The 21,877-nt window shown below is 36.9% G+C and overlaps 1 protein-coding gene across 1 annotated transcript in view; it reads right to left on the reverse strand.

The window, feature by feature from the left end:
- LARS1 (leucyl-tRNA synthetase 1) overlaps positions 1-21,877 on the reverse strand; it is a 70,054-nt gene that overhangs the window by 15,891 nt on the left and 32,286 nt on the right. Inside the window, exons 13-25 of the mRNA XM_081233588.1 lie at positions 21,769-21,822; positions 20,863-21,003; positions 19,040-19,117; positions 15,420-15,505; positions 15,266-15,331; positions 15,093-15,175; positions 14,544-14,682; positions 13,394-13,606; positions 11,713-11,770; positions 9,355-9,418; positions 5,885-6,068; positions 1,891-1,981; positions 515-655 (exon numbers count right to left, since the gene is read on the reverse strand). Coding sequence (XP_081089714.1) covers positions 515-655; positions 1,891-1,981; positions 5,885-6,068; positions 9,355-9,418; positions 11,713-11,770; positions 13,394-13,606; positions 14,544-14,682; positions 15,093-15,175; positions 15,266-15,331; positions 15,420-15,505; positions 19,040-19,117; positions 20,863-21,003; positions 21,769-21,822 — 1,398 coding nt within the window. The remainder of the gene's footprint in view (positions 1-514; positions 656-1,890; positions 1,982-5,884; positions 6,069-9,354; positions 9,419-11,712; positions 11,771-13,393; positions 13,607-14,543; positions 14,683-15,092; positions 15,176-15,265; positions 15,332-15,419; positions 15,506-19,039; positions 19,118-20,862; positions 21,004-21,768; positions 21,823-21,877) is intronic.

The raw sequence follows: 21,877 nt of genomic DNA on the forward strand, positions 1-21,877 counted from the left end.
TGAGCCCTGGAGTGGGAAGACCTCACATGCCACGGAGCAACTAAGCCTGTGTGTCACAACTACTGAGCCTGTGCTCTAGAGCCTGCGAGCCACAACTACTGAGCCCACGTGCCACTACTGACGCCTGCGTGCCCAGAGCCCATGCTCTGCAATGAGACAAGCCACCGCAATGAGAAGCCCACACACCACAATGAAGGGTAGCCCCCGCTTGCCGCAACTACAGAAAGCCCATGCACAGCAACGAAGACCCAACACAACCAAAAATAAATAAATAAAATTAAAAAAATTTTTTAATAAAATAAAATATATACACCGTGTGTGTATAAATTAAGGCATATATACCCGATGTAGCTTCAGTTTAAGCTGCTGCAATAATTATGAGATAATGAACCCAATATTATTCTTGAAATACTCATTTTCAGTCTTTCTCTCTTAAGTAACATTATTATCCCAACATTTATTTAATGAGGCCCAAATCAAAACCACCCAGAACATCTTAAATGCATAAAGCTACCTTTCCCAGGAGTGTCCAGATGTGCTCACACAAATGAGGACAGAATGGAGCCAACAGAAGTGTCTGAACTTCAATAAACCGGAATACGAGGTCTCGGTGCATCCCTTCTATGGCCAATTCACGGTACTTATCTTTCGCAGCCTACAAAATTTGGAGATATTTACCATTTCTCTCCCCCACTTCTTTAAAATAAAATTATAGGGAAAAAACCTCAGTATCTCTATTTTAATGCATTTTTAAGTATTTAGTCTTTTAAAATACCATAATAAACTTTAGTAAAGGTTTTACTTTATTTTTAACAACGTGAAAATAAATGTATATCAATCCTTAGGTTAAAAACAATAAATTGTTTAAACTTATACATCTTCGATAATCTTTGCTATTAAGTATTTCTTTTTAAGCATTTCTTAGCCATTTAGGGTTCTTTTGGGGGCGTTGTTTGTTCATGTCCTTTGGTAATTGTTCTTTGCACCATTAGCATTTTTTTGATGGGCTTGTCAAAATCCTGAAATACAGACTGTAAATAATTTTCCAATTAACTGTGTATTTTTAAGATGATTTCAGTTATGTTTTTCTTATCTATGTTGGCAAATTCATCAGAATTTTTTTGGTTATTCTTTTCTTTTGCTTTTATGATTAGGAAATCTTTTTTCAATTCTAAAATCAAATAAATGTTCACTTAGCCCTGTTTTTCAGAAAAAAAAATGTAAATCAATCCTAACAAAAGGGTAATGCAGTTTTATACTGATTCTCAAGAAAAATATCTGAAAAAGACATTTTGCAATGGACATAAAAGATGAACAATTTAAACTGTGTACTAAGGGTGAATGCTGACTAGCATGTATTAATAGCATCAAAAAGGCTGTAAATATGACACACTGCTATGCTCAGCACTTATCCTTATTTAATCACATCTCTGAAAACCAAGTTACATAAATCCCAATGTGATATTTTACAAAACTAACTGAGGAAAGCTACATTTTTACTTTAAGCACTTGAACTGCCAAACTTGAGGATATGCTGACACCTTGTGGAAAACCTCAGAAAATGTTTGCTTTCAAACTAACAGCAATTAATTGCAATTATGCCTTTGGTTTTTATCAACTTTAAAGTGTTTTCCTGGAAAACGTGACTAATTTTTAGATTTAACCTCTTTATTAACCCACAGCTCAACTAGGAATAGAATTACTTACATTAAAGAGACATAATACAAAAAGTACCCAAGAAAACTATTTAAAATCACAATTTATTGAATATTTTACAAATTTTCAGTCTCCACTTAATATGAGTTATAATGCTACAGCAGGAGGGGAAAAAACAAGAAATACATCATATTCACACTGACATATTTTATAGCTATGAAGAGAATAGCCTACCTGAAACTCAAAAAACCCTGTTTTCAAAGCTTCTTTAAACATCATCTTTTCATAGTTTTGATCTGTTTTTATAATGCCTGCATTCATTTCACTGTTGAATAGGAAAAAAAAAGGTAATTGAGTTTAAAGGCAAGTACATATATACAGGTATAAAAAACTTCCACACATACTAATAAACATTAAAATGAGAACAATGCGTGAAACATTTAAGACCGCTCAACCACAAAACCATCTTTGTATTCCTCAAAACTGACTATTGCAGCCTCCCACTGTCTATCCACTCTTGAGTATTGTCATAACACTACTTAGGGCTCCTGTTTATGACAACACAGTTAACCACATGCTTGTTTAAAAATTCCTTGATGGTCACCCTGATACCAAAACCAGACAAAGACACTACAAAAAAAGAAAATTGCAGATTAATATCACTGATGAATATAGATGCAAAAATCCTCAACAAAATACTAGCAAACAGAATCCAACAACACATTAAAAGGATCATACACTATGATCAAGTGGGATTTATCGCAGGGATGCAAGGATTCTTCAATATACGCAAATCAATCAATGTGATACACCATATTAACAAATTGAAGAAGAAAAACCATATGATCATCTCAATAGATGCAGAAAAAGCTTTTGACAAAATTCAACACCCATTTATGATAAAAACTCTCCAGAAAGTGGGCATACAGGGAACCTACCTCAACATAATAAAGGCCATATACGACAAAACCCACAGAAAACATCATTCTCATGGTGAAAAACTGAAAGCATTTCCTCTAAGATCAGGAACGAGACAAGGATGTCCACTCTCACCACTAGTATTCAACATAGTTTTGGAAGTCCTAGCCATGGCAATCACAGAAGAAAAAGAAATAAAAGGAATACAAATTGGAAAAGAAGAAGTAAAACTGTCACTGTTTGCAGATGACATGATACTATACATAGAGAATCCTAAAGGTGCCACCAGAAAATTACTAGAGCTAATCAATGAATTTGGTAAAGTGGCAGGATACAAAATTAATGCACAGAAATCTCCTGCATTCCTATACACTAATGATGAAAAATCTGAAAGAGAAATTAAGGAAACACTCCCATTTACCACTGCAACAAAAAGAATACAATACCTAGGAATAAACCTACCTAGGGAGACAAAAGACCTGTATGCAGAAAACTATAAGACACTGATGAAAGAAATTAAAGAGGGTACCAACAGATGGAGAGATATACCATGTTCTTGAATTGGAAGAATCAATATTGTGAAAAGGACTATACTACCCAAAGCAATCTACAGATTCAATGCAATCCCTATCAAATTACCAATGGCATTTTTTACAGAACTAAAACAAAAAATCTTAAAATTTGTATGGAGGGCTTCCCTGGTGGCGCAGTGGTTGAGAGTCCATCTGCCGATGCAGGGGACATGGGTTTGTGCCCCGGTCCGGGAAGATCCCACATGCTGCAGAGTGGCTAGGCCCGTGAGCCATGGCTGCTGAGCCTGTGCGTCCAGAGCCTGTACTCCGCAACGGGAGAGGCCACAACAGTGAGAGGCCCGCATACAGAAAAAAAAAAAAAAAAAAAAAATTTGTATGGAGACACAAAAGACCCCAAATAGCCAAAGCAGTCTTGAGGGAAAAAAATGGAGCTGGAGGAATCAGACTCCCTGACTTCAGACTATACTACAAAGCTACAGTAATCAAGGTAATACGGTACTGGCACAAAAAGAGAAACATAGATCAATGGAACAAGATAGAAAGCCCAGAGATAAATCCACGCACCTATGGTCAACTAATCTATGACAAAGGAGGCAAGGATATACAATGGAGAAAAGACAGTCTCTTCAATAAGTGGTGCTGGGAAAACTGGACAGCTACATGTAAAAGAATGAAATTAGAACACTCCCTAACACCACACACAAAAATAAACTCAAAATGGATCAGAGACCTAAATGTAAGACTGGACACTACAAAACTCTTACAGGAAAACATAGGAAGAACACTCTTTAACATAAATCACAGCAATATCTTTTTTGATCCACCTCCTAGAGTAATGGAAAGAAAAACAAAAATAAAGAAAAGGGACCTACTGAAACTTCAAAGCTTTTGCACAGCAAAGCAAACCATAAACAAGATGAAAAGACAAGCCTCAGAATGGGAGAAAATATTTGCAAACGAATCAAAGGACAAAGGATTAATCTCCAAAATATATAAATAGCTCATACAGCTCAATATTAAAAAAACAAACAACCCAATGCAAAAATGGGCAGAAGACCGAAATAGACATTTCTCCAAAGAAGACATACAGATGGCCAAGAAGCACATGAAAAGCTGCTCAACATCATTAATGATTAGAGAAATGCAAATCAAAACTACAATGAGGTATCACCTCACACCAGTTAGAATGGGCATCATCAGAAAATCTACAAACAACAAATGCTGGAGAGGGTGTGGAGAAAAGAGAACCCTCTTGCACTGTTGGTGGGAATGTAAATTGATACAGCCACTATGGAGAACAGTATGGAGGTTCCTTAAAAAACTAAAAATAGAATTACCATATGATCCAGCAATCTGACTACTGGGCATACACCCAAAGAAAACCATAATTCAAAAAGACACATGCACCCCAATATTTATTGCAGCACTATTTACAATAGCCAGGTCATGGAAGCAACCTAAATGCCCATCCACAGACGAATGGATAAAGAAGTTGTGGTACATATATACAATGGAATATTACTCAGCCATAAAAAGGAATGAAATTGGGTCATTTGTTGAGACGTGAATGGATCTAGAGACCGTCATACAGAGTGAAGTTAAGTCAGAAAGAGAAAAACAAATATCCTATATTAACACATATATGTGGAACCTAGAAAAATGGTACAGGTGAACCGGTTTGCAGGGCAGAAGTTGAGACACAGATGTAGAGAACAAATGTATGGACACCAAGGAGGAAAGTGGTGGGGGTGGGGTTGTGGTGTGCCGACCTGGGAGATTGGGATTGACATGTATACACTGATGTGTATAAAATTGATGACTAATAAGAACCTGCTGTATAAAAAAATAAATGAAATAAAATTCAAAAATTAAAAAAACAAATAAAAAAATTCCTTGATGGAAACTTTATTAAGAAGCCCAAAATGCAATATGAAAATAGCTTTACTAAGGCTGTAGTCAGGCTTAGTTGCTGCATTTTAAACAACTGACATTGGATTAAAAATATATTCCTTACACTACCTCAGGCCCTTCATAATTTGGCCTAATATGGCCCCAACTTGTTTGATCTCCTACTCCTGCTCTCCACATACTGTACACTTCAAATAAATACCATACTCTTTCTGTGGCTTTCTCCTCTCCCTCAAAAATTAGGTTTATTTTTCAAGAAACCCAGAACTCACATGCCATCTCCTCTAATTTCCCTCTATCCCTACTATTGCACTTATAATTGGTTGGGTAAGTGTTTTTCTCTTCTGCTAGACTACAATGAAGGATCAAGTCTTATTCATCTTTGTAATACCAGTGCTTCAGATGTTCCTGATACAAAAAGACTGATAAATGTTTTTTGAAGGAAAAAAGAAAAGACAACTCTTTTCCTTTAACTTACTTTTCCTTTAACCATTCCACACTCCTCTAATGCAAGACAGCATGGTAAAATGGTCATGAGAATGGGCTTTGGATGACAGAAACAAATTCATATCCCAAGTTTGAAATTACCAGCTTTGAGACATTTAATGAAATACTTAATTTTTCTAAGCTTCAATTTCTTTAACTATAAAATAGAGCTAATAATATCTTTATCATATAAAATTGCTAGAAGGCTAAAATCAGATAATGGATGCAAAGTAATTAGCATAGTACCTGGCACAAGTAAGCTTTCAGTGAATAGTAGTTATTATTAACATCTAATTTATTTAATGAGGAAAAAAAAGAAAACTTAAAAATACACCAGGACTAAGCAACTCTAAAGTACAAAGTGGTTGGGGTCCATAGGTTACCTGGCGAAAACTCTATCATTGAAGGTGTTGGCAGGACCACTTCTAAGGCTATCCCAGTTGGCAACCATTTCTTTCACCCATTCCACCCAGGTGTACAGACGGAGAATACCTGCATCTGCCATGGTTTCCACAAAGTTAGCATCTTCAACAGTGTCACCAGCATCAGCTAGAGCCAAGCGCATTCCTGGAAAAAGAAAAAAATCAATCGATGATTTAAAAATGTGGTTACTGCATATCAACTATGTATCCAGTTGAGTACACTGCCAAGCCTACATATAAATTAAGAAATAACAAACGCTTTAAAGAACTGCATATATCAACAGCAAAAATAAAGATCACCAAAAGTAGAATCCATAATGATGTTGCTAAAATATTTGAATTTTCTGTATTGATTTGCATACACTTAGCATCAATATGTGTTTCTTCTCAGGCATGTTGAGTTAATGAGATAAAGTGATCTATAATGAGGCAGAGGGAAAAAATGATAAACTGGGGAAAGATATCCCTGTCAACATCTCAGCCTCATTTACAGGTAGCAAAATATTACTGTATTTTAATGCATTCAGAACACACAGAAGTGCCTTATGTGCACAAATACAGATTTTCTTAGTCCTAAAAGCAGATTCTTCCAACTTTCCTACTAACAAAATACAACTTTTCAACCAAAATCTTCCATTCTAAAATATTGAAAAAATCATCAATAAGTCTAAATAAATTACAGGACATCCTTGCAATGGAAGACTATATTGCTGTAAAAGAGTGAGGTAACTCTTATGTATCAACATGAAGTGATCTCAAATATGAACTAAGTGTGGGCTTCCCTGGTGGCGCAGTGGTTGAGAGTCCGCCTGCCGATGCAGGGGACGTGGGTTCGTGCCTCGGTCCGGGAGGATCCCACATGCCGCGGAGCGGCTGGGCCCGTGAGCCATGGCCGCTAAGCCTGCGGGTCTGGAGCCTGTGCTCCGCAACGGGAGAGGCCACAGCAGTGAGAGGCCCGTGTACCGCAAAAAAAAAAAAAAAAAAAAAATATGAACTAAGTGAAGAAGGCAAATTTCAAAACAGTATGTAGGGTATATGCTACCATCTGCGCCTTAAAGGAGGAGATGAGAATATGTAACATCAAGTTATGTATGCATTAAACATCTTTTACAATACACAAGCTGAACACATTTTTTTAACTTTTTATATTGAAATAATTTTACATTTACAGAAAAGATGCCAAAGATGAGAATAAACATATACCATTTACCAAACTCTCTTAATGTTAACAACTTACATAACCACAGTTTCAAAAGCAGGAAGTTAACATTAGTATAATACTATTAGCTGAACTACAGACTTTATTCAAATTTCACCAGTGCTTCCTCTAATATCCTTCTCTGTTCTAGGATCCAATCCAGAATCCCACCTTGCATTTGACTGTTGTATCTCCTTGGTCTCTTCAAATCTGTGACAGTTTCTCAGTCTGTCCTGGACCTTGACTTCTGATGAACAGTAGTCAGGTATTTAATAGAATTTCTCCCAACCTGGGTTTGTCTGATGTTTTCTCATGATTAAACTGATGTTATGAACCTCTGGCAAGAATATCACAAAAGTGATGCTGTGTGTCTTTCTCAGTGCATCATTATCAGGGAGGTAGGTAATACTGATATGACTTACTACTACTATTGCAAACCTTCCTCACTTGGTCAGGTAGACTGCCTGCCAAGTTGCTCCACTGTAAAGTTACTGATTTCCCTTTGTGATTAAGAAATATCTTGGGAGAGAGACTCTGAGAATACGCAAATAATCTTTTTTTTTTTTTCACTTTCTCCCACTGATTTTGGCAACCACTGATGGATCTTGTCTGTGACAATATTACTATGATATTTGTCTAATGGTGATTTTATATTTCACTCAGTCCTTCTACTTTATTATTTGGAATTCTTCTGAAAGGAAGAACAGTCCCTACTCCCCCACTTATTTATTCAATTATTACTGTACATTCATATGGATTCATAAATATTTAATTTATTTACTGGGTTATAATTCAATACTATCATTATTTACTATGTTTCCTAAATTGCTCTAGTGTGGGCAATTGGGAGCCCCGTCAGGTTGGCTCCTGTGCCCTTTCAAACTGTCCCCATCATTTTTTAAACACTTCCTTACTTTCTGGCATCATAAAATGTTCCATACTCATCTTGTATTTTCCCTACTCCAGCCCTCAAATCAACCCTTCTCCTAGGAACCCTAGTTCCTTTTATTGGAGAATGGTATTTAGAAACCAAGATCTGAATGCCAGGTGTTTCATTATCCATGGGCTCTCTGAGCAGAAAGAACTAGGAAAATAAATGCATGTATACTAACCCACACATAAATCTATGTTTATTTTTATATCTGTCTGTATGTAAAATAAAACTTGTGAGTTCATACTGATGTTGCCAATTCCAATCCAACACCACAGGGTTCATTCTAGCATTTCCTCTTGACCTATTTATAGCTTCTGACAATGAGCTCTCATCTATAATATATTTATTTGTTAAATCCCAGTAAACCCACAAAAGTTTCAGAATTGCTAATCAACACCTCTTTAAAAAAAATAACTACAGTATTTGTGTACAGTTCTTTTTGCCTTACTGTGTTCAGTCAAAATACTGTTTTACTAAGTAACTTAGGTTAGTTCTTCCCCATCCCCTTCAGTGCAGTCTCAAACTATGGTAGCCATGATCAGCAAATGATCAGCCATGATGACCAAAGACTGGATTACATAAGAAATGACTGGTTCTTTCAGGTTAGACAGTGCATTTCTTCTCTCGACAAAGTAACAGTTAAATGGAATAGTAATGAGGCCAGGGAAAACATATTTTTTGAAGAAATGAATGCTCCTAGGTTCAAGTCACTTATATGTATACCAAATATGGAGGAAATACTTTGAAAAAGCTTCCTACATATTTAACATCTCTACAAACCAACTCTTTTTATTTTTCTTTAAGATTTTTTTTTTTTGATGTGGACCATTTTTTAAGTCTTTATTGAATTTGTTACAACACTGCTTCTCTTCTATGTTTTGGTTTTTTGGCCGCAAGGCATGTGGGATCTTAGCTCCCCGACCAGGGATCGAACCCGCACCCCCTGCATTGGAAGGCGAAGTACTAACCACTGGACCACCAGGGAAGTCCTCCTACAAACCAACTCTTTAATCTTAGAAGTAGCATGAAATTAGGAACAAACCAGGTAGCACTTACAGTGAGTTTCCTTTAAAAGAAGACTAATAATCTTAGCTTAAATCTGTTCCTAAACAGATCAGATCAGCAATTCTTATGTTTTAAAAATTACATTCCTATACACAAAGAAAACATGAATATTTTAAAGTATTGGTGAAGTGAAAGAGAAAAGCAATGAAACTGAAACAACAATGCTAACTTGCCTTCTGTAATCTAAGGAGAACTGGACACTATGCAACAGCAATAACAAAAAAGCATACTCACCATCGGCTGAATATTTGTCAAGAGCTTGGGTCAAAGTGAGGAAGTTGCCTGTGGATTTTGACATCTGAAAGAGAAAGTCAATGATCAGACATTAGTAAGAGTATATATAAATAAAATAAACCAAATCAGCCACATCAAATTAAATGGGTTGGCCACAATCCGATAAAAACCAAAAGGATCAGAAGCATGGTAAGGAAAAGATACCTTATACTAACTTTACAGAGGAGAAAACTGAAGTGACTTGTCTGAGTCACTAATCTAGTCAGTGACAAAGCTAGGACAGCATCTCCAGTCTGATACTCAGTCCATGGCTCTTTCCATTAACCAACACTGTCCCTTGGGAATTGGTTTAGACACGTGGATGATTCCACTATAACTCTGGAACACTTCAGCTGGTCATAAAGAAGAGCTTTAGGGCTTCCCTGGTGGTGCAGTGGTTAAGAATCCACCTGCCAATGCAGGGGACACGGGTTCAAGCCCTGGTACAGGAAGATCCCACATGCCGCGGAGCAACTAAGCAGGTGCGCCACAACTACGGAGCCCACGTGCCTAGAGCCCGTGCTCCGCAACAAGAGAAGCCACCGCAATGAGAAGCTTGCGCCTCAACCAAGAGTTGCTGCAACTAGAGAAAGCCCCGCTTGCTGCAACTAGAGAAAGCCCGCGCACATCAACAAAGACCAAACGCAGCCAAAATAAATAAATGAAAGAAAAATTTTTTAAAAAAAGAAGAATTTATAGCAATTAGAGTCATTCAGAAATGAATGGACAAGCTCATGAGGTCAAAATTAGGGTTTTAGGGAACCTCCTGTCATTAGGGTCACAACTGGCTACTCAAGTTGTGCTCTGCCTGAAGGCAGCACAACTAAGGAGGAACTGTGCCCAGCCTAGCAATCTTTATCATTTAAAAAATGTTTATGTTTTTATAACTTGGCTGATACCAAAGAGAGGTGGTCATTCTATCAATTTTCTACCATATGGCAGTAAAATATTTTGTTCTAATAAAATGAGTATAATGTACATATAGCACAACAATGTGGAGACCAAAGGAAATGTCATGTTATAACAGGATTCATATTTATATACTCACATATACATACACACATATATACACATACATATATATAAATATATATACAGTTCACTTTGACCTACAAAGAACAAATGAGTTTGATAATCAAAAGTCTTTGCTGGGGCTTCCCTGGTGGTGCAGTGGTTGAGAGTCTGCCTGCCGATGCAGGGGACACGGGTTCGTGCCCCGGTCCGGGACACGGCATGTCCCACATGCCGCGGAGCGGCTGGGTCCGTGAGCCACAGCCGCTGAGTCTGCGTGTCTGGAGCCTGTGCTCCGCAACGGGAGAGGCCACAATAGTGAGAGGCCCGAAGTCCTTGTTGATTTAACAAAATCTATAAAATAGCTATTTTTCAGCTTAATGTACAGATTACCTTACATGAACTTTTTAATTCCCTTTCAATATTAGGACACTGGTAAAAAATAGCATCTCATTTTGCAATTCATATCATCTGCTATGTTTAAATCTATAACTATTTTCATTATGACATACCTATAGCAATGAATATTCTTTTACCATTAATATTCCATCAGATGTAGCAAGATTCACTGGTTGGAACAAATCCAACTTGTTACAATTGTTATTAATGAGAAATAAATAATACTGTAACTTAATTTTTTTGTTTGTTTAGTTGAGGAAGGGTGCCCCTTTCTGATGTACACAAAAGCATCAGAGGGGCAAACAAGGGCTTGTCAAGAGGTTGGCATAACTCCTGTTGAGAATATTGAATAATTAGGTGAAGTCTTATGTAGCATAAAAAAATCATATATTGGATATATTAGTAGTGGTAATGAAAAGGGGAAGTTGCAGTAGTATGGGGAGAGAGATACCATCTGGAAAGAAGCATTAAATGACATTTAAAAATCCTATAAACTCCAAAATTCTATTATTCTAATTTAGTGGCCAGTCACAGTATAAAGCAAAAACCACCAAATTATTTTCTCAACTTAATGATAAAGATATTGTCGGGTCACAATGCTAGGATCTTTACATTTCCTGTCCCTTTCTCTCTCTCCTCCCGTAATAATTTGTGTCACCCTTTGCCACTCTAATACAAATGTTATAATAGGGAAGTTTTCCCCACCCCACCTCTCAATTAATACTATCTACTCCACTCACTCAATTTGAAAATAAACTTCTCATTTACGCTGGTAGTCCTAAACATTTTAAATGGAAGATATTTAACTCTCTGATTTTCACATTCTTTATTTCTTTAAAAAGTATAACATCCTAAATCTGAAAAACTTTTCTGTAGCATTTTAACCTTTCAAGAGGCAATGAGCCTTACCTTCTCAGAGTTGAGGAGGAGATGTCCATTTGCTCTCACAGCTACAGGCCATTTATCACTTGACAGGAAAATGTTTAAAGATAGAAAATAAAACTTAAAGATTATGGTTTAGCCTTAAAAATTTGAGGTAAATGCTAAAAGATTCATAAAAGATTGCTAAGGCAAATGTGCAGGGATATTAATTGAGTCCTGTTCATAACAGGAAACCAATGAAAACAAGGAAAGTATCTATTAGTAAAGGACTGGTTATATTGATATAAACTATGGTACAGGAATACAATGAAATACTATGTAACTTTTTAAAATATAGGCACAGCTATATATATATAAATAAAAAGATCTTAGAAATATACTATTACAAGGAAAAAACAAGAGACAGAATACTGTCTGTAATGTGGCATCTTTGTATAAATTAAAAAATAAACAAGTATAGATATCTGCTGCTGGTATATGCATACATACATTTTCCAGAAGAAATCACAAGAAAGCAGTAGCAGTGATGAACTTTGGGAAATAGACTAATATAGGGAAAAGGGTGAAAGTTCACTTTTAACTTTGTACCTTTATGAGCTGTTTGAATTTTCAAACTATGTACATATCATTCATTCATTCTAACAATGAGATCATGTAGGGGGTAATGTTAAGAGCAAGAGTTCTGGAGCCAGACTGCTGGGTTCTGCATCCTGGTTCTGCCATTGTTGGGTAACTCTGGGTGAGTTATTTTGAGCTCTCTATGCCTCACGAAGGTTCCTTGTCCGTAAAAATGAGGATATTACAGACCTTCCTCGAAAAGTTGTAGTGAAAATTACACGAGTTACTAAAAGTGATTAGAAGAGTGTCTGACAAAAGCACTTGAAGCTACTACTTATCTGTAATTTTTAAAACCCTAATACATGTCCAAAACTTGATGCAAGGGGATAAATATTCAACTATATTACTAAGAAGTACTTCTGAGACACCTGATATCTCCAAAAACACATTTTAACCAACAGAGGATGACAAGAACCACATCATATTTATTTTATTCCTCTTCTTCAAAATCTCCCTTTTATTCTTGAGAAAGAAAATGTAATCTCATTCTAAATGCAATCTCATCCTAAATACAAAAAGTCCCATGAGATTGCTTTGGTTTTACAAAATAAAATTTGAACAGTGGAAGGGGTTTGTTTCTTCAGCTACTTGAGGACAGGAGGAAAAGGCACAGAGACATGTCTGGATCAAGAGGGAAGATGATAGAAGGATTACTCTTGAGCACATGGTATTAAAAAATGCATCTTTGACCCAGATTCTAGTCAGAACCTCACTACTTAATTCTGGAACCTTGGGGCTCTCAGCTCTAAAGGGATGTTTCCTTCCCATTCTAATGTCCTAGGCTCTGTCTGAAATCGCCTTTATTCCAGCATCTAACAGGTCAAATGAGTCATGTAACAGGTCAAGGGAATTACTGACAGAGTACCTGAAATGTGACATGCTTTGGTGGCCCAAGGTAGTTACAAAGATTTCTGGATATAACAGATAGGAAAAGGTGTGCTTTCTCCTTCAGTACATTTAATGTAAGAAAAAGAATGTAACTGCTAAATCTAACTATACCCCCCCCAACAATAACATCTATATATTTGAAGCCACAAGACACCCTTGTCAATAATCAATAAATTTAGTCTATATCTTTTTTAGCACTCACCTTTCTTCTGGCCACATAGCCACATGATTATAAAGGAAATATGAAAGATGATTTGGAATAAGGTCCTTGCCAGAGGCTCGGAGATCCACAGGATACCAGAACTCAAATTCCTGCTTTAACTGATCTAATTTTTCCTTTGGGATCTGAGTTTTAGGAAATGGAGCCTCCTTGAAGAAAACATAATCCCAAACTTCCTTGGTCATCTGCTGTGGTCTGTATTAAAATAAAAGAAACAAACAAACAAACAACAACAATTTATACATATAATTTCTTTGAAAGAATCAGCATTCTAATCCAACCATGAAGTAGAAAACACATTCTTAATGTTTTACAGTAACAAATGAGGACAATAGACTCCCATAAGAATGAAGAATGGATAATAGAGAAGGAGCTATTTATTACTTTCTTTCTCAGTTCAATGCAAAAAAAACCAAAAACATCGTGACAAAATTCCACTAAATGAATTCTTACAAAAACTAATTATTAGAAAGAATTTTCTGGCTTCCCTGGTGGTGCAGTGGTTAAGAGTCCGCCTGCCAAAGCAGGGGACACGGGTTTGAGCCCTGGTCCAGGAAGATCCCACATGCTGCGGAACAACTAAGCCCGTGAGCCACAACTACTGAGCCTGTGCTCCAGAGCCCGTGAGCCACAACTACTGAAGCCCGCGCGCCTAGAGCCCATGCTCCGCAACAAGAGAAGCCACCGCAATGAGAAGCCTGCGCACCGCAATGAAGAGCAGCTCCCACTCGCCACAACTAGAGAAAGCCCAAGTGCAGCAACAAAGACCCAACACAGCCAAAAATAAATAAAAATAAAATAAATTTTTTAAAAAAAGAAAGAATTTTCAATACATAAATCAAAAGATCACCTCAGGGCTTCCCTGGTGGCGCAGTGGTTGAGAGTCTGCCTGCCGATGCAGGGGATATGGGTTCGTGCCCGGTCCGGGAAGATCCCACATGCTGTGGAGTGGCTGGGCTCATGAGCCATGACCACTGAGCCTGCACGTCTGGAGCCTGTGCTCCGTAACGGGAGAGGCCACGACAGTGAGAGGCCCGCGTACAGCAAAAAAAAAAAAAAAAAAAAAAAAAAAAAAAAAAAAGATCACCTCATGCTAACAAATTATATTCCTTCCCCTTATCCATTTACCCACCTGATGCCCAGTGGAGACTCTGCCTGTCCACGGAAGTTACCTCCCTGCAACAGATGTGCAACTGTGTAAAATGCCATGTAAATAGTGGAGTCAGAGAGTGATTCAATCAGCCACTGCTCATCCCACGGCAGACGAGTACCTGTGAGATAAAAAGAAGATAATTAATGCATGAGGAACCTAAGAGACACTTCATCTACAAAATCCACATTTTTAAGAGTAGGTCTATAGCACTGACAAAGCTACTTATTTAGGTTCTTAAATTTACTTGAATAATTAATATAAATAAACCAGTAAATAAAAAAACAAAATGGTTGAAGCACTAGAAACTTTCTATTAAAAAAAACTGCATCATAAAAGCTATATGGACATTAGATACTTCTACCACCAGGTAGATGGTAGGGGACCACATCCTAGTTTCCTTCACCCTCTAACCAAAACCTCTCACTTCCAATTCAGAAACACGCTGGAAGAGAAGAAAAAAAGGTGAAGTTTTAATTTGCTGTGTAACTGGCAAAGTCATTCAAACAGAAAAATTTGAAGTTTGCTTACCTAAGCCATAAGTTCTTGAGCAAGCATGCTCTTGCAGCCAATCTAAGGTAGCTTCAAAATTCCTCCTGGTCTCCTCACAGAACCTGGAGAGAGTAGAAGATAAAGTATCTCTCTTCAGCTTCATTGTCTTCCCTGTTTCTCATCTCCTTCCCTATCACTTTCTCCCATCTTACGTTTCCAGGTTCTTCAAGCACTGGGATGTCTGTTTTTTCCAGTTCTCTTCTCCATAATCCAAGTACCTGGGAGTGGATGAATTGATTTTTTAAAAAAGTCAAGGATAAGCAAAGTGACAGGAGGAAATTTCTTCTTGCTATAAGAAAAACTAACCACTGGTCACACAGGGCCACGACGCATTCATCTGAAGACCTGGACATAACTTGTTTCTCTGGTTCCATGTAAATATATGCATCTCCCTAAACGAAAGTAAATAAAAATATATCAGATATTATGTCAAGGCAATCTCTATTCCTCAAGGAAAAGAAAAGTAACTTTTTAGAAAAAAAAAATGCCCTACCACCAATAACCAAAACCCCAGGTTTTCATTATGTCTTCCCTCTTCCCAGGGCAGACGTTATCTGCTTTTCTTTCTGTATAACACTTGCTTCTGAAAAGGCATGCACCTTCATCAAATGGATCACCTTCTCTAGGTACAGCTTATTCCTTTTCAGAGTGAAAGATGTTTAACAGTTTCTAATGCTGTGGTTTGAAGGTTAGGCTGCCTATGGCAGCCTTTTATTCTTGTTATAATAAAAATATAAAGAAAATAGATGCACAGAACCACTGCCTTTAAAAAAAAAGAGATGCACAAAAATTAAACACAGAAAATACTTTTACTAAAGATTTATAGCATCATGAAAAATTCCCACTAGAAAACTGACCATAAATTTTATTTTTAGAAAAAAATACAAATATCTCTTAATGTATTATAATCCCAAACTTATTAGGCTAGGATAATTTTTAAAAATAAAATTCAGCATTATTATTCAAAAAATGATTCATTGCTCTGTGTTCTTAATGCAAGCTCTTCACACTGAACTTAAATAGGTAGGACTTTGGTTTAAAGATGGTAAATTAAAAACAGACACTTAATTAACTCTGCTCCCCCTCAAAATTCTAACAAAATAACAACAAAGAGGCTTTTTTTGTCTTAATGGTATGAAGCTACAAAGACAACAAGAATGGGAGAAGAAGTAATATCAACCAAACTTTGGAAACTAAAAAGCAGAATGAGTGACAATTGTATATTAGCAGATCAAAGGAAGCTAGCTGAATCCTAAGCCCATAGAAGAGAAGGCTGAAAAGCAATTCAGTTTGCATTACAGAACCTCCAAAAAGACTCAGGATTTGTGGCACAAGATAGTTCTGGAAGAGGAGGTAACATGAGACTGGAAACAGGGGGACTAACTGAAGTCTTTTCAAGAAGTTAGAACCCCAGATACCCTAATCCCACACCATGCAGCCAGGCAACTGCCCCTTCCTACACCAGCAGAACAGTGAAGGTTTAGCCTCTGGAGAGGACAAAAGAGAGTCAACCAGAGGACGAAGTTGAGGGTATGGGTATCATAGTGAAAAAGAGGGATTAAGTGAAAGTCAGCACATTGGGTGTTGGAACCCAACCTAGTAGTAACCTTCCGCCATTTAGCTCCCAGAATGCTCAGTTAGCTTAGACCCTTTAAACCGGAAACTGAAGAAATCTTCTGAGGGGAATCTAACAAACCAAGAAGCCCTAATTAACATCAAGACTAACATCAGGGTTTCCCTAAGGTCCAAATGGACCTTCCAGATCTCTCCCAGTGAAGCCCAGAGACAAGCCCTACCCATATCCAAATAGGTTCCAATCATCTTTTTGTACCCACTCTTAAATATCAATAGCCTTCCTCAGATTAATAAGAGATTAAAATTTCATACCCCTGAAACAAGAATAGCAGCATCCTATAAAAAAAGGATCAGATAACAAGAATAAGCTCTTAAACTGGCTCTGAGTTGGTAAATGCTGAAGTTGGGTAAGAGGTACACAAGAATTCATTATACTACTCCACTTTTTCATAAATTTGAAATTTTCCACACAAAGAAAAAAATTTTAATGAATTCTTAGAAACATTTATTTATACACACACGCACAAGCACACAAGTAGCAGATATAAAAAACACAGTAAACAAACGAACAAAAACTCATAGGAAGAAAAAGGTGAGGGACTCCCCCAGACAGAAGAGCAAAAGAACTTTTAGAGTCTAAGAGATTCAATGTCTGAATAAGAATTCAGAAAGCAAAAATAAAGAATGGAAAGGGATAAAATAATTAAACAAAAACGTCAAGAAATTTTCCCAAAATTGGAGAACATAAGTTTCCAGATTGAAGGAGCCCAGCATACAGCCAGAAGAATGAATGAAAACTGACCTACACCAAAATTAATCATCATGAAATTTCAAAATAATGGAAGAAAAGAGAAGATTCTATAAGCTTTGGCATGGTGGGGGGTAGTGCAGGGAACAGTGGAGACACAGGTCACTTATAAAAGATCCATTATTACCAGAATGGTTTTGGACTTCTCAACAGCATCACTGAACCAGAACACCATGGGTAATGGCCTTCAAATTTTTAAGGGAAAATTATTTCAAAGCCAGAATCCTACACCCAGTCATTCAAGTATGAGGACAGAATAAAGATACTTCAGACGTGGAAGGTCACAAATATTTACCTTCCAGGAACCCTTTTTCAGGAACACTACTAGAGGCAGAGCATCACCAAAACAAGAAAGTAAATAAGAAAGAAGAAGCCATGGGAGCAAGGAAACAGCAGATCCAACTCAAGAGAAGCAAAGGAAATCCTAAGTAATGGTGGAGGAACATTCCAGATGACATCTGTGCACACCTACAGTAAGCAAACGGTGTGGATAATTACAACAGGCCAGAAGGCTCTGGGAGAACTTTCTCTAAGATGTAAACAACAGCATACTCATGTGTTTGAAGGCACTGAGAGGAGAAATAAACAGTTGGGACAGAGTTTGGGGATGAATTATTGATAACTGTATTTAAAAGTAAGAAAAGTGGGCGGGGGGGGAAAGGCAGTTATTAACTCCAGGGAAAACCAAAAGCTAGGGAAGAGAAGTTCTCATTGTATACAACATTATGGATCAGCCATGTCTCAAAAACGTACACACTGACTACTGCTCTAACATAAATTATAATATACCTATACTAGGAAGATGGGGGGTGGAGAAGTGTATACAAACTCAAGGTTAGAGAGGAAGCCACAGGTTGGAGAAGAGTTAAATCTTGATCTTCCACAGTAGGAAGTCTATGGCTGATAGCTAAAATTGAAAAATTTTTAAATTACAGTACAAGTATTTAGATTAGAGGTCTATAAGAGAGGCAGAGGTCAATACTAAAAGAAATAACTAAAAGAGATGAAAGCAAGCCTGTCCAAGGAAGAGAAATTTAAGAGAATGTGGAAGGATGGAGAGGAAATTGCTGCTTTTTTTATTTTAATAAGACTTACAGATCATTGTCTCTCTGTATTATGGGTATACATAACTGTCAAAAATAAAAATTCAATTTCAAAAGTTAAGTAGTTAAGTAACTCAACAGAAAAAAGTTACAACAAAAATGAAGAGGGGAAAAAGGATTAAAGTAAAAAGTAAAGTACTACATAAAGAACTGTCAACTACCAGTACCTCAAATGGTTACTGCCAGGAAGCATCACTAAAATTCTCTGTACGTGATTTGTACATACCAACTTTAGAACACTATCTTCATCAACATTACACGTGGAATGTTCAAGTTAAATGAATTGCTAAATAGGTCTCCAATTTTATATATAAACAAAATTATATCTTTAATATAGCTCCAGGTTCTACTACAGAACTCACTGCTAAGTAACACTGTAAAGTCTATTAACTGAAAGCTCTTCTCCTAAAACAGCCTTCAGAGGATAGCCTATTACATACAGTGTCAATCATCTTGTTTTTAATAGTCTTCTTTACATCTTGGACCTTCTGTCCCTTAAATCCATCCACCAACATTACCTAAAAGGATGAGAAGTAGGGAAAAAGCACATACAATTAAAATTTGCTTTGGGTGCCCCCCCTAGAACTTTCCCGAACTAAATTTACTTCCACACACAACCAAAAGATTTTTAGTGTGCAATTTATCACATTTAGAACCATAAATTTTTATTTTGGCACAGCTTGGACAGCTAATATTTACAACACACTTGTTTTTCTTTCAGTATAACTGGGGTAAGTATTATGAAACACAATTAGAAAGAAATGCTCACTTCCTTCCCACTTCTCAGGTTTCCATGTGAAGAGAATTCCTCTACCCTAACTCACATCATTCCTGAAGGCTTTAGGAGAAGGAACTGAGCAAATGCAGCTCGGCCCCGCTTAGGCTTCTCTTTTCAACTCTGCCTGTTGCCAGCAAGCATTCTCCTTTGCTTGCCCATGTGATAAACTTGGCTCTTAGAGGAAGGCCTACTGTTTTTCAACTCTGCCTTTTACGTAGTGGGGAGATTTAATTCTAGGGCAAGGTAAAGACTTGCCCATTGCTGTCACAGAGCAAAGCCACAATCCCCTTCCAGCTGATACTCTGACCTCCATCTATCTGACTCCTGTTGACTCTCTCAAATAGTTTCTTTTTTTTGCCACACTGCGCGGCATGTGGGATTGGGATTTTAGTTCCCTGACCAGGGATTGAAATTGGGCCCTCAGCAATGAGAGTGCAGAGTCCTAACCACTGGACTACCAGGGCATTCTTAATAGTTTCTATCTTAAGTGGAAAAGACACGTGTTCTTTTTTCTGCCCCAATTCTCTAACGTACCAAAATGCTTCATATCTACTTAATTCATCATTACGAAATTATAGTTATTGATCATTATGGCACAGGGATTAAAAGCACAAATCTTAGAGCCAAGATGCCTAGTTTGAATCCCAGTTCTGCCTCTGCCTGGCTATCTGGCTGATCTTAGGTAAATTACTTAATCTCTTAGTGCCTCAATTTCCTCATCTATAAATAGGGAATAAGTGCCTACTTCACGAGGTTATTTTGAGATATAAGTAAGTTAATATGTAAATGCTCTATAAGTGTTGGCTTTTACTGTCATCCAAAACGTGTAAGTTACTTTTCAAAAGGACATATAACCAATTCTTGGTTATCCAGAGAAATTAAAGGTAAAAATAAAGAACATTCTCACTTACAGCCTTAAAAATCTTCATTTCAACCTCAAGTCACTAGCAACTTGATTGGGTTTTTACTTTCTCTAGCCTCATCTTCTTTCCATGGAAATATAAGCCATGTTAACATATGCACAATTGAGGAGAAAAGAGAGGTTCACAACTTGTCTGTTGTGCTAACATGGCATGGAATAGGCGTTAACAAGTAAATTAATGAACTGAATGAAACTGCTTATTTAAAATATGAACTCCACAATTAAGAGAGCAAAAGAAGGGACCAGGTATGGTCCATGCAATAAACTTTTGGAATTTATTGTATAATAATATGAACTAACTTTAAGTATCTTCTCAAGAAATTCACTCAGAGATTAGAGGGCACAAAAATGGAATTTCCGTAAATACTATTGGACCAAAATACATTAAAAAAATAAATTTGGAAATAGAAGAACACAATCTTGTAGTAATCCCTTCTCAAAACAGGATAGAGCTGAAACAATATTGAATTTTTCTATAGTTTTTTTTCTAAACCACTAAGAAGAAAATCACAGAGCATGGAGTAAGTAAATCAAATAAAAATGATAACAAAATTATTACTTACACCATCATAAAAACCTCTTAGGTATAATTTCTCCTTTGCTTCTGCAAGTTTTTCTCGGTCATTCTGGCTCTGAACTTTCAACTCATCACACATGGTTACAGCAGAAAGCTGTCCAAAACCTGGAACTTCAATGACTGGCACCTGCAAAAAAGAGCAATGTCAGAACTTATTCACACTGAATAAACACAAAAACAGCCCTACAGGCATAGTCCTTTTGCCTCTACTGTCCAGTGAAGTCACTTCAGATTTTATATATCATTAGGGCAGTGTCACACATTAGCGACTAACATCCAGATGTGAATTTGTCTTCCTACTCTCCATAGGAACCCCCCGAATTCTCTGCACCAACCCCCGCACTGTCCCTCCCTCACTACATACACACCTTCCCCAGCTCTCAACCGCACACTGGCACATAATTAACTAAATAATGTTGAAACTAGCAAAATGCGGTGAACAACTAAATTTATGGATGGTCTTATTTCTGGTTTATATTAAGTCTTCTGGATTCTTCATGAAAATTATTCACTAGTAATTTAAATTTTTTTTTCTTCTGCAGATACTAATATGAAAACATAAACATTCATGAGTAATATGGCAAAATTTTGTCTTTAGAAGCCTGGAAATTGGCCACACTAGAAAATAAGGTACTTTAAAATTGGTAATTCTAAAAGGCTATTTGTTTGTTTCAGAATTACAGGTGCCAGGTGCTAAGAAAATGCCGATTGCTGGTTTTTCTTTTGCTCTTACCCACCACAGCAGATATCACGTTAAAGCAAATAAACTCTTAAACTCCCTCTTACTTCATACTCCACCAATTATTTAATTCTGTGACAAGTAAAGTGTTAGCTGTTCTTTTTCCTCTAATAAAGAAATGGTATTAATATTCTGAATCATCTATGTACTCACAGGCTCAAATGGCAAGACCATGTCATCTCTAATTCCATATTTTGCTCGTAAAGCCTACAAAAAAATTGAAAGTTAATATTAATGATCAATACTTCACTGGTGCAGTAAG

This window comes from Mesoplodon bidens, assembly GCF_964165515.1.
Source record: "Mesoplodon bidens genome assembly, chromosome: 4".
Taxonomy (NCBI): Eukaryota; Metazoa; Chordata; class Mammalia; order Artiodactyla; family Ziphiidae; genus Mesoplodon; species Mesoplodon bidens.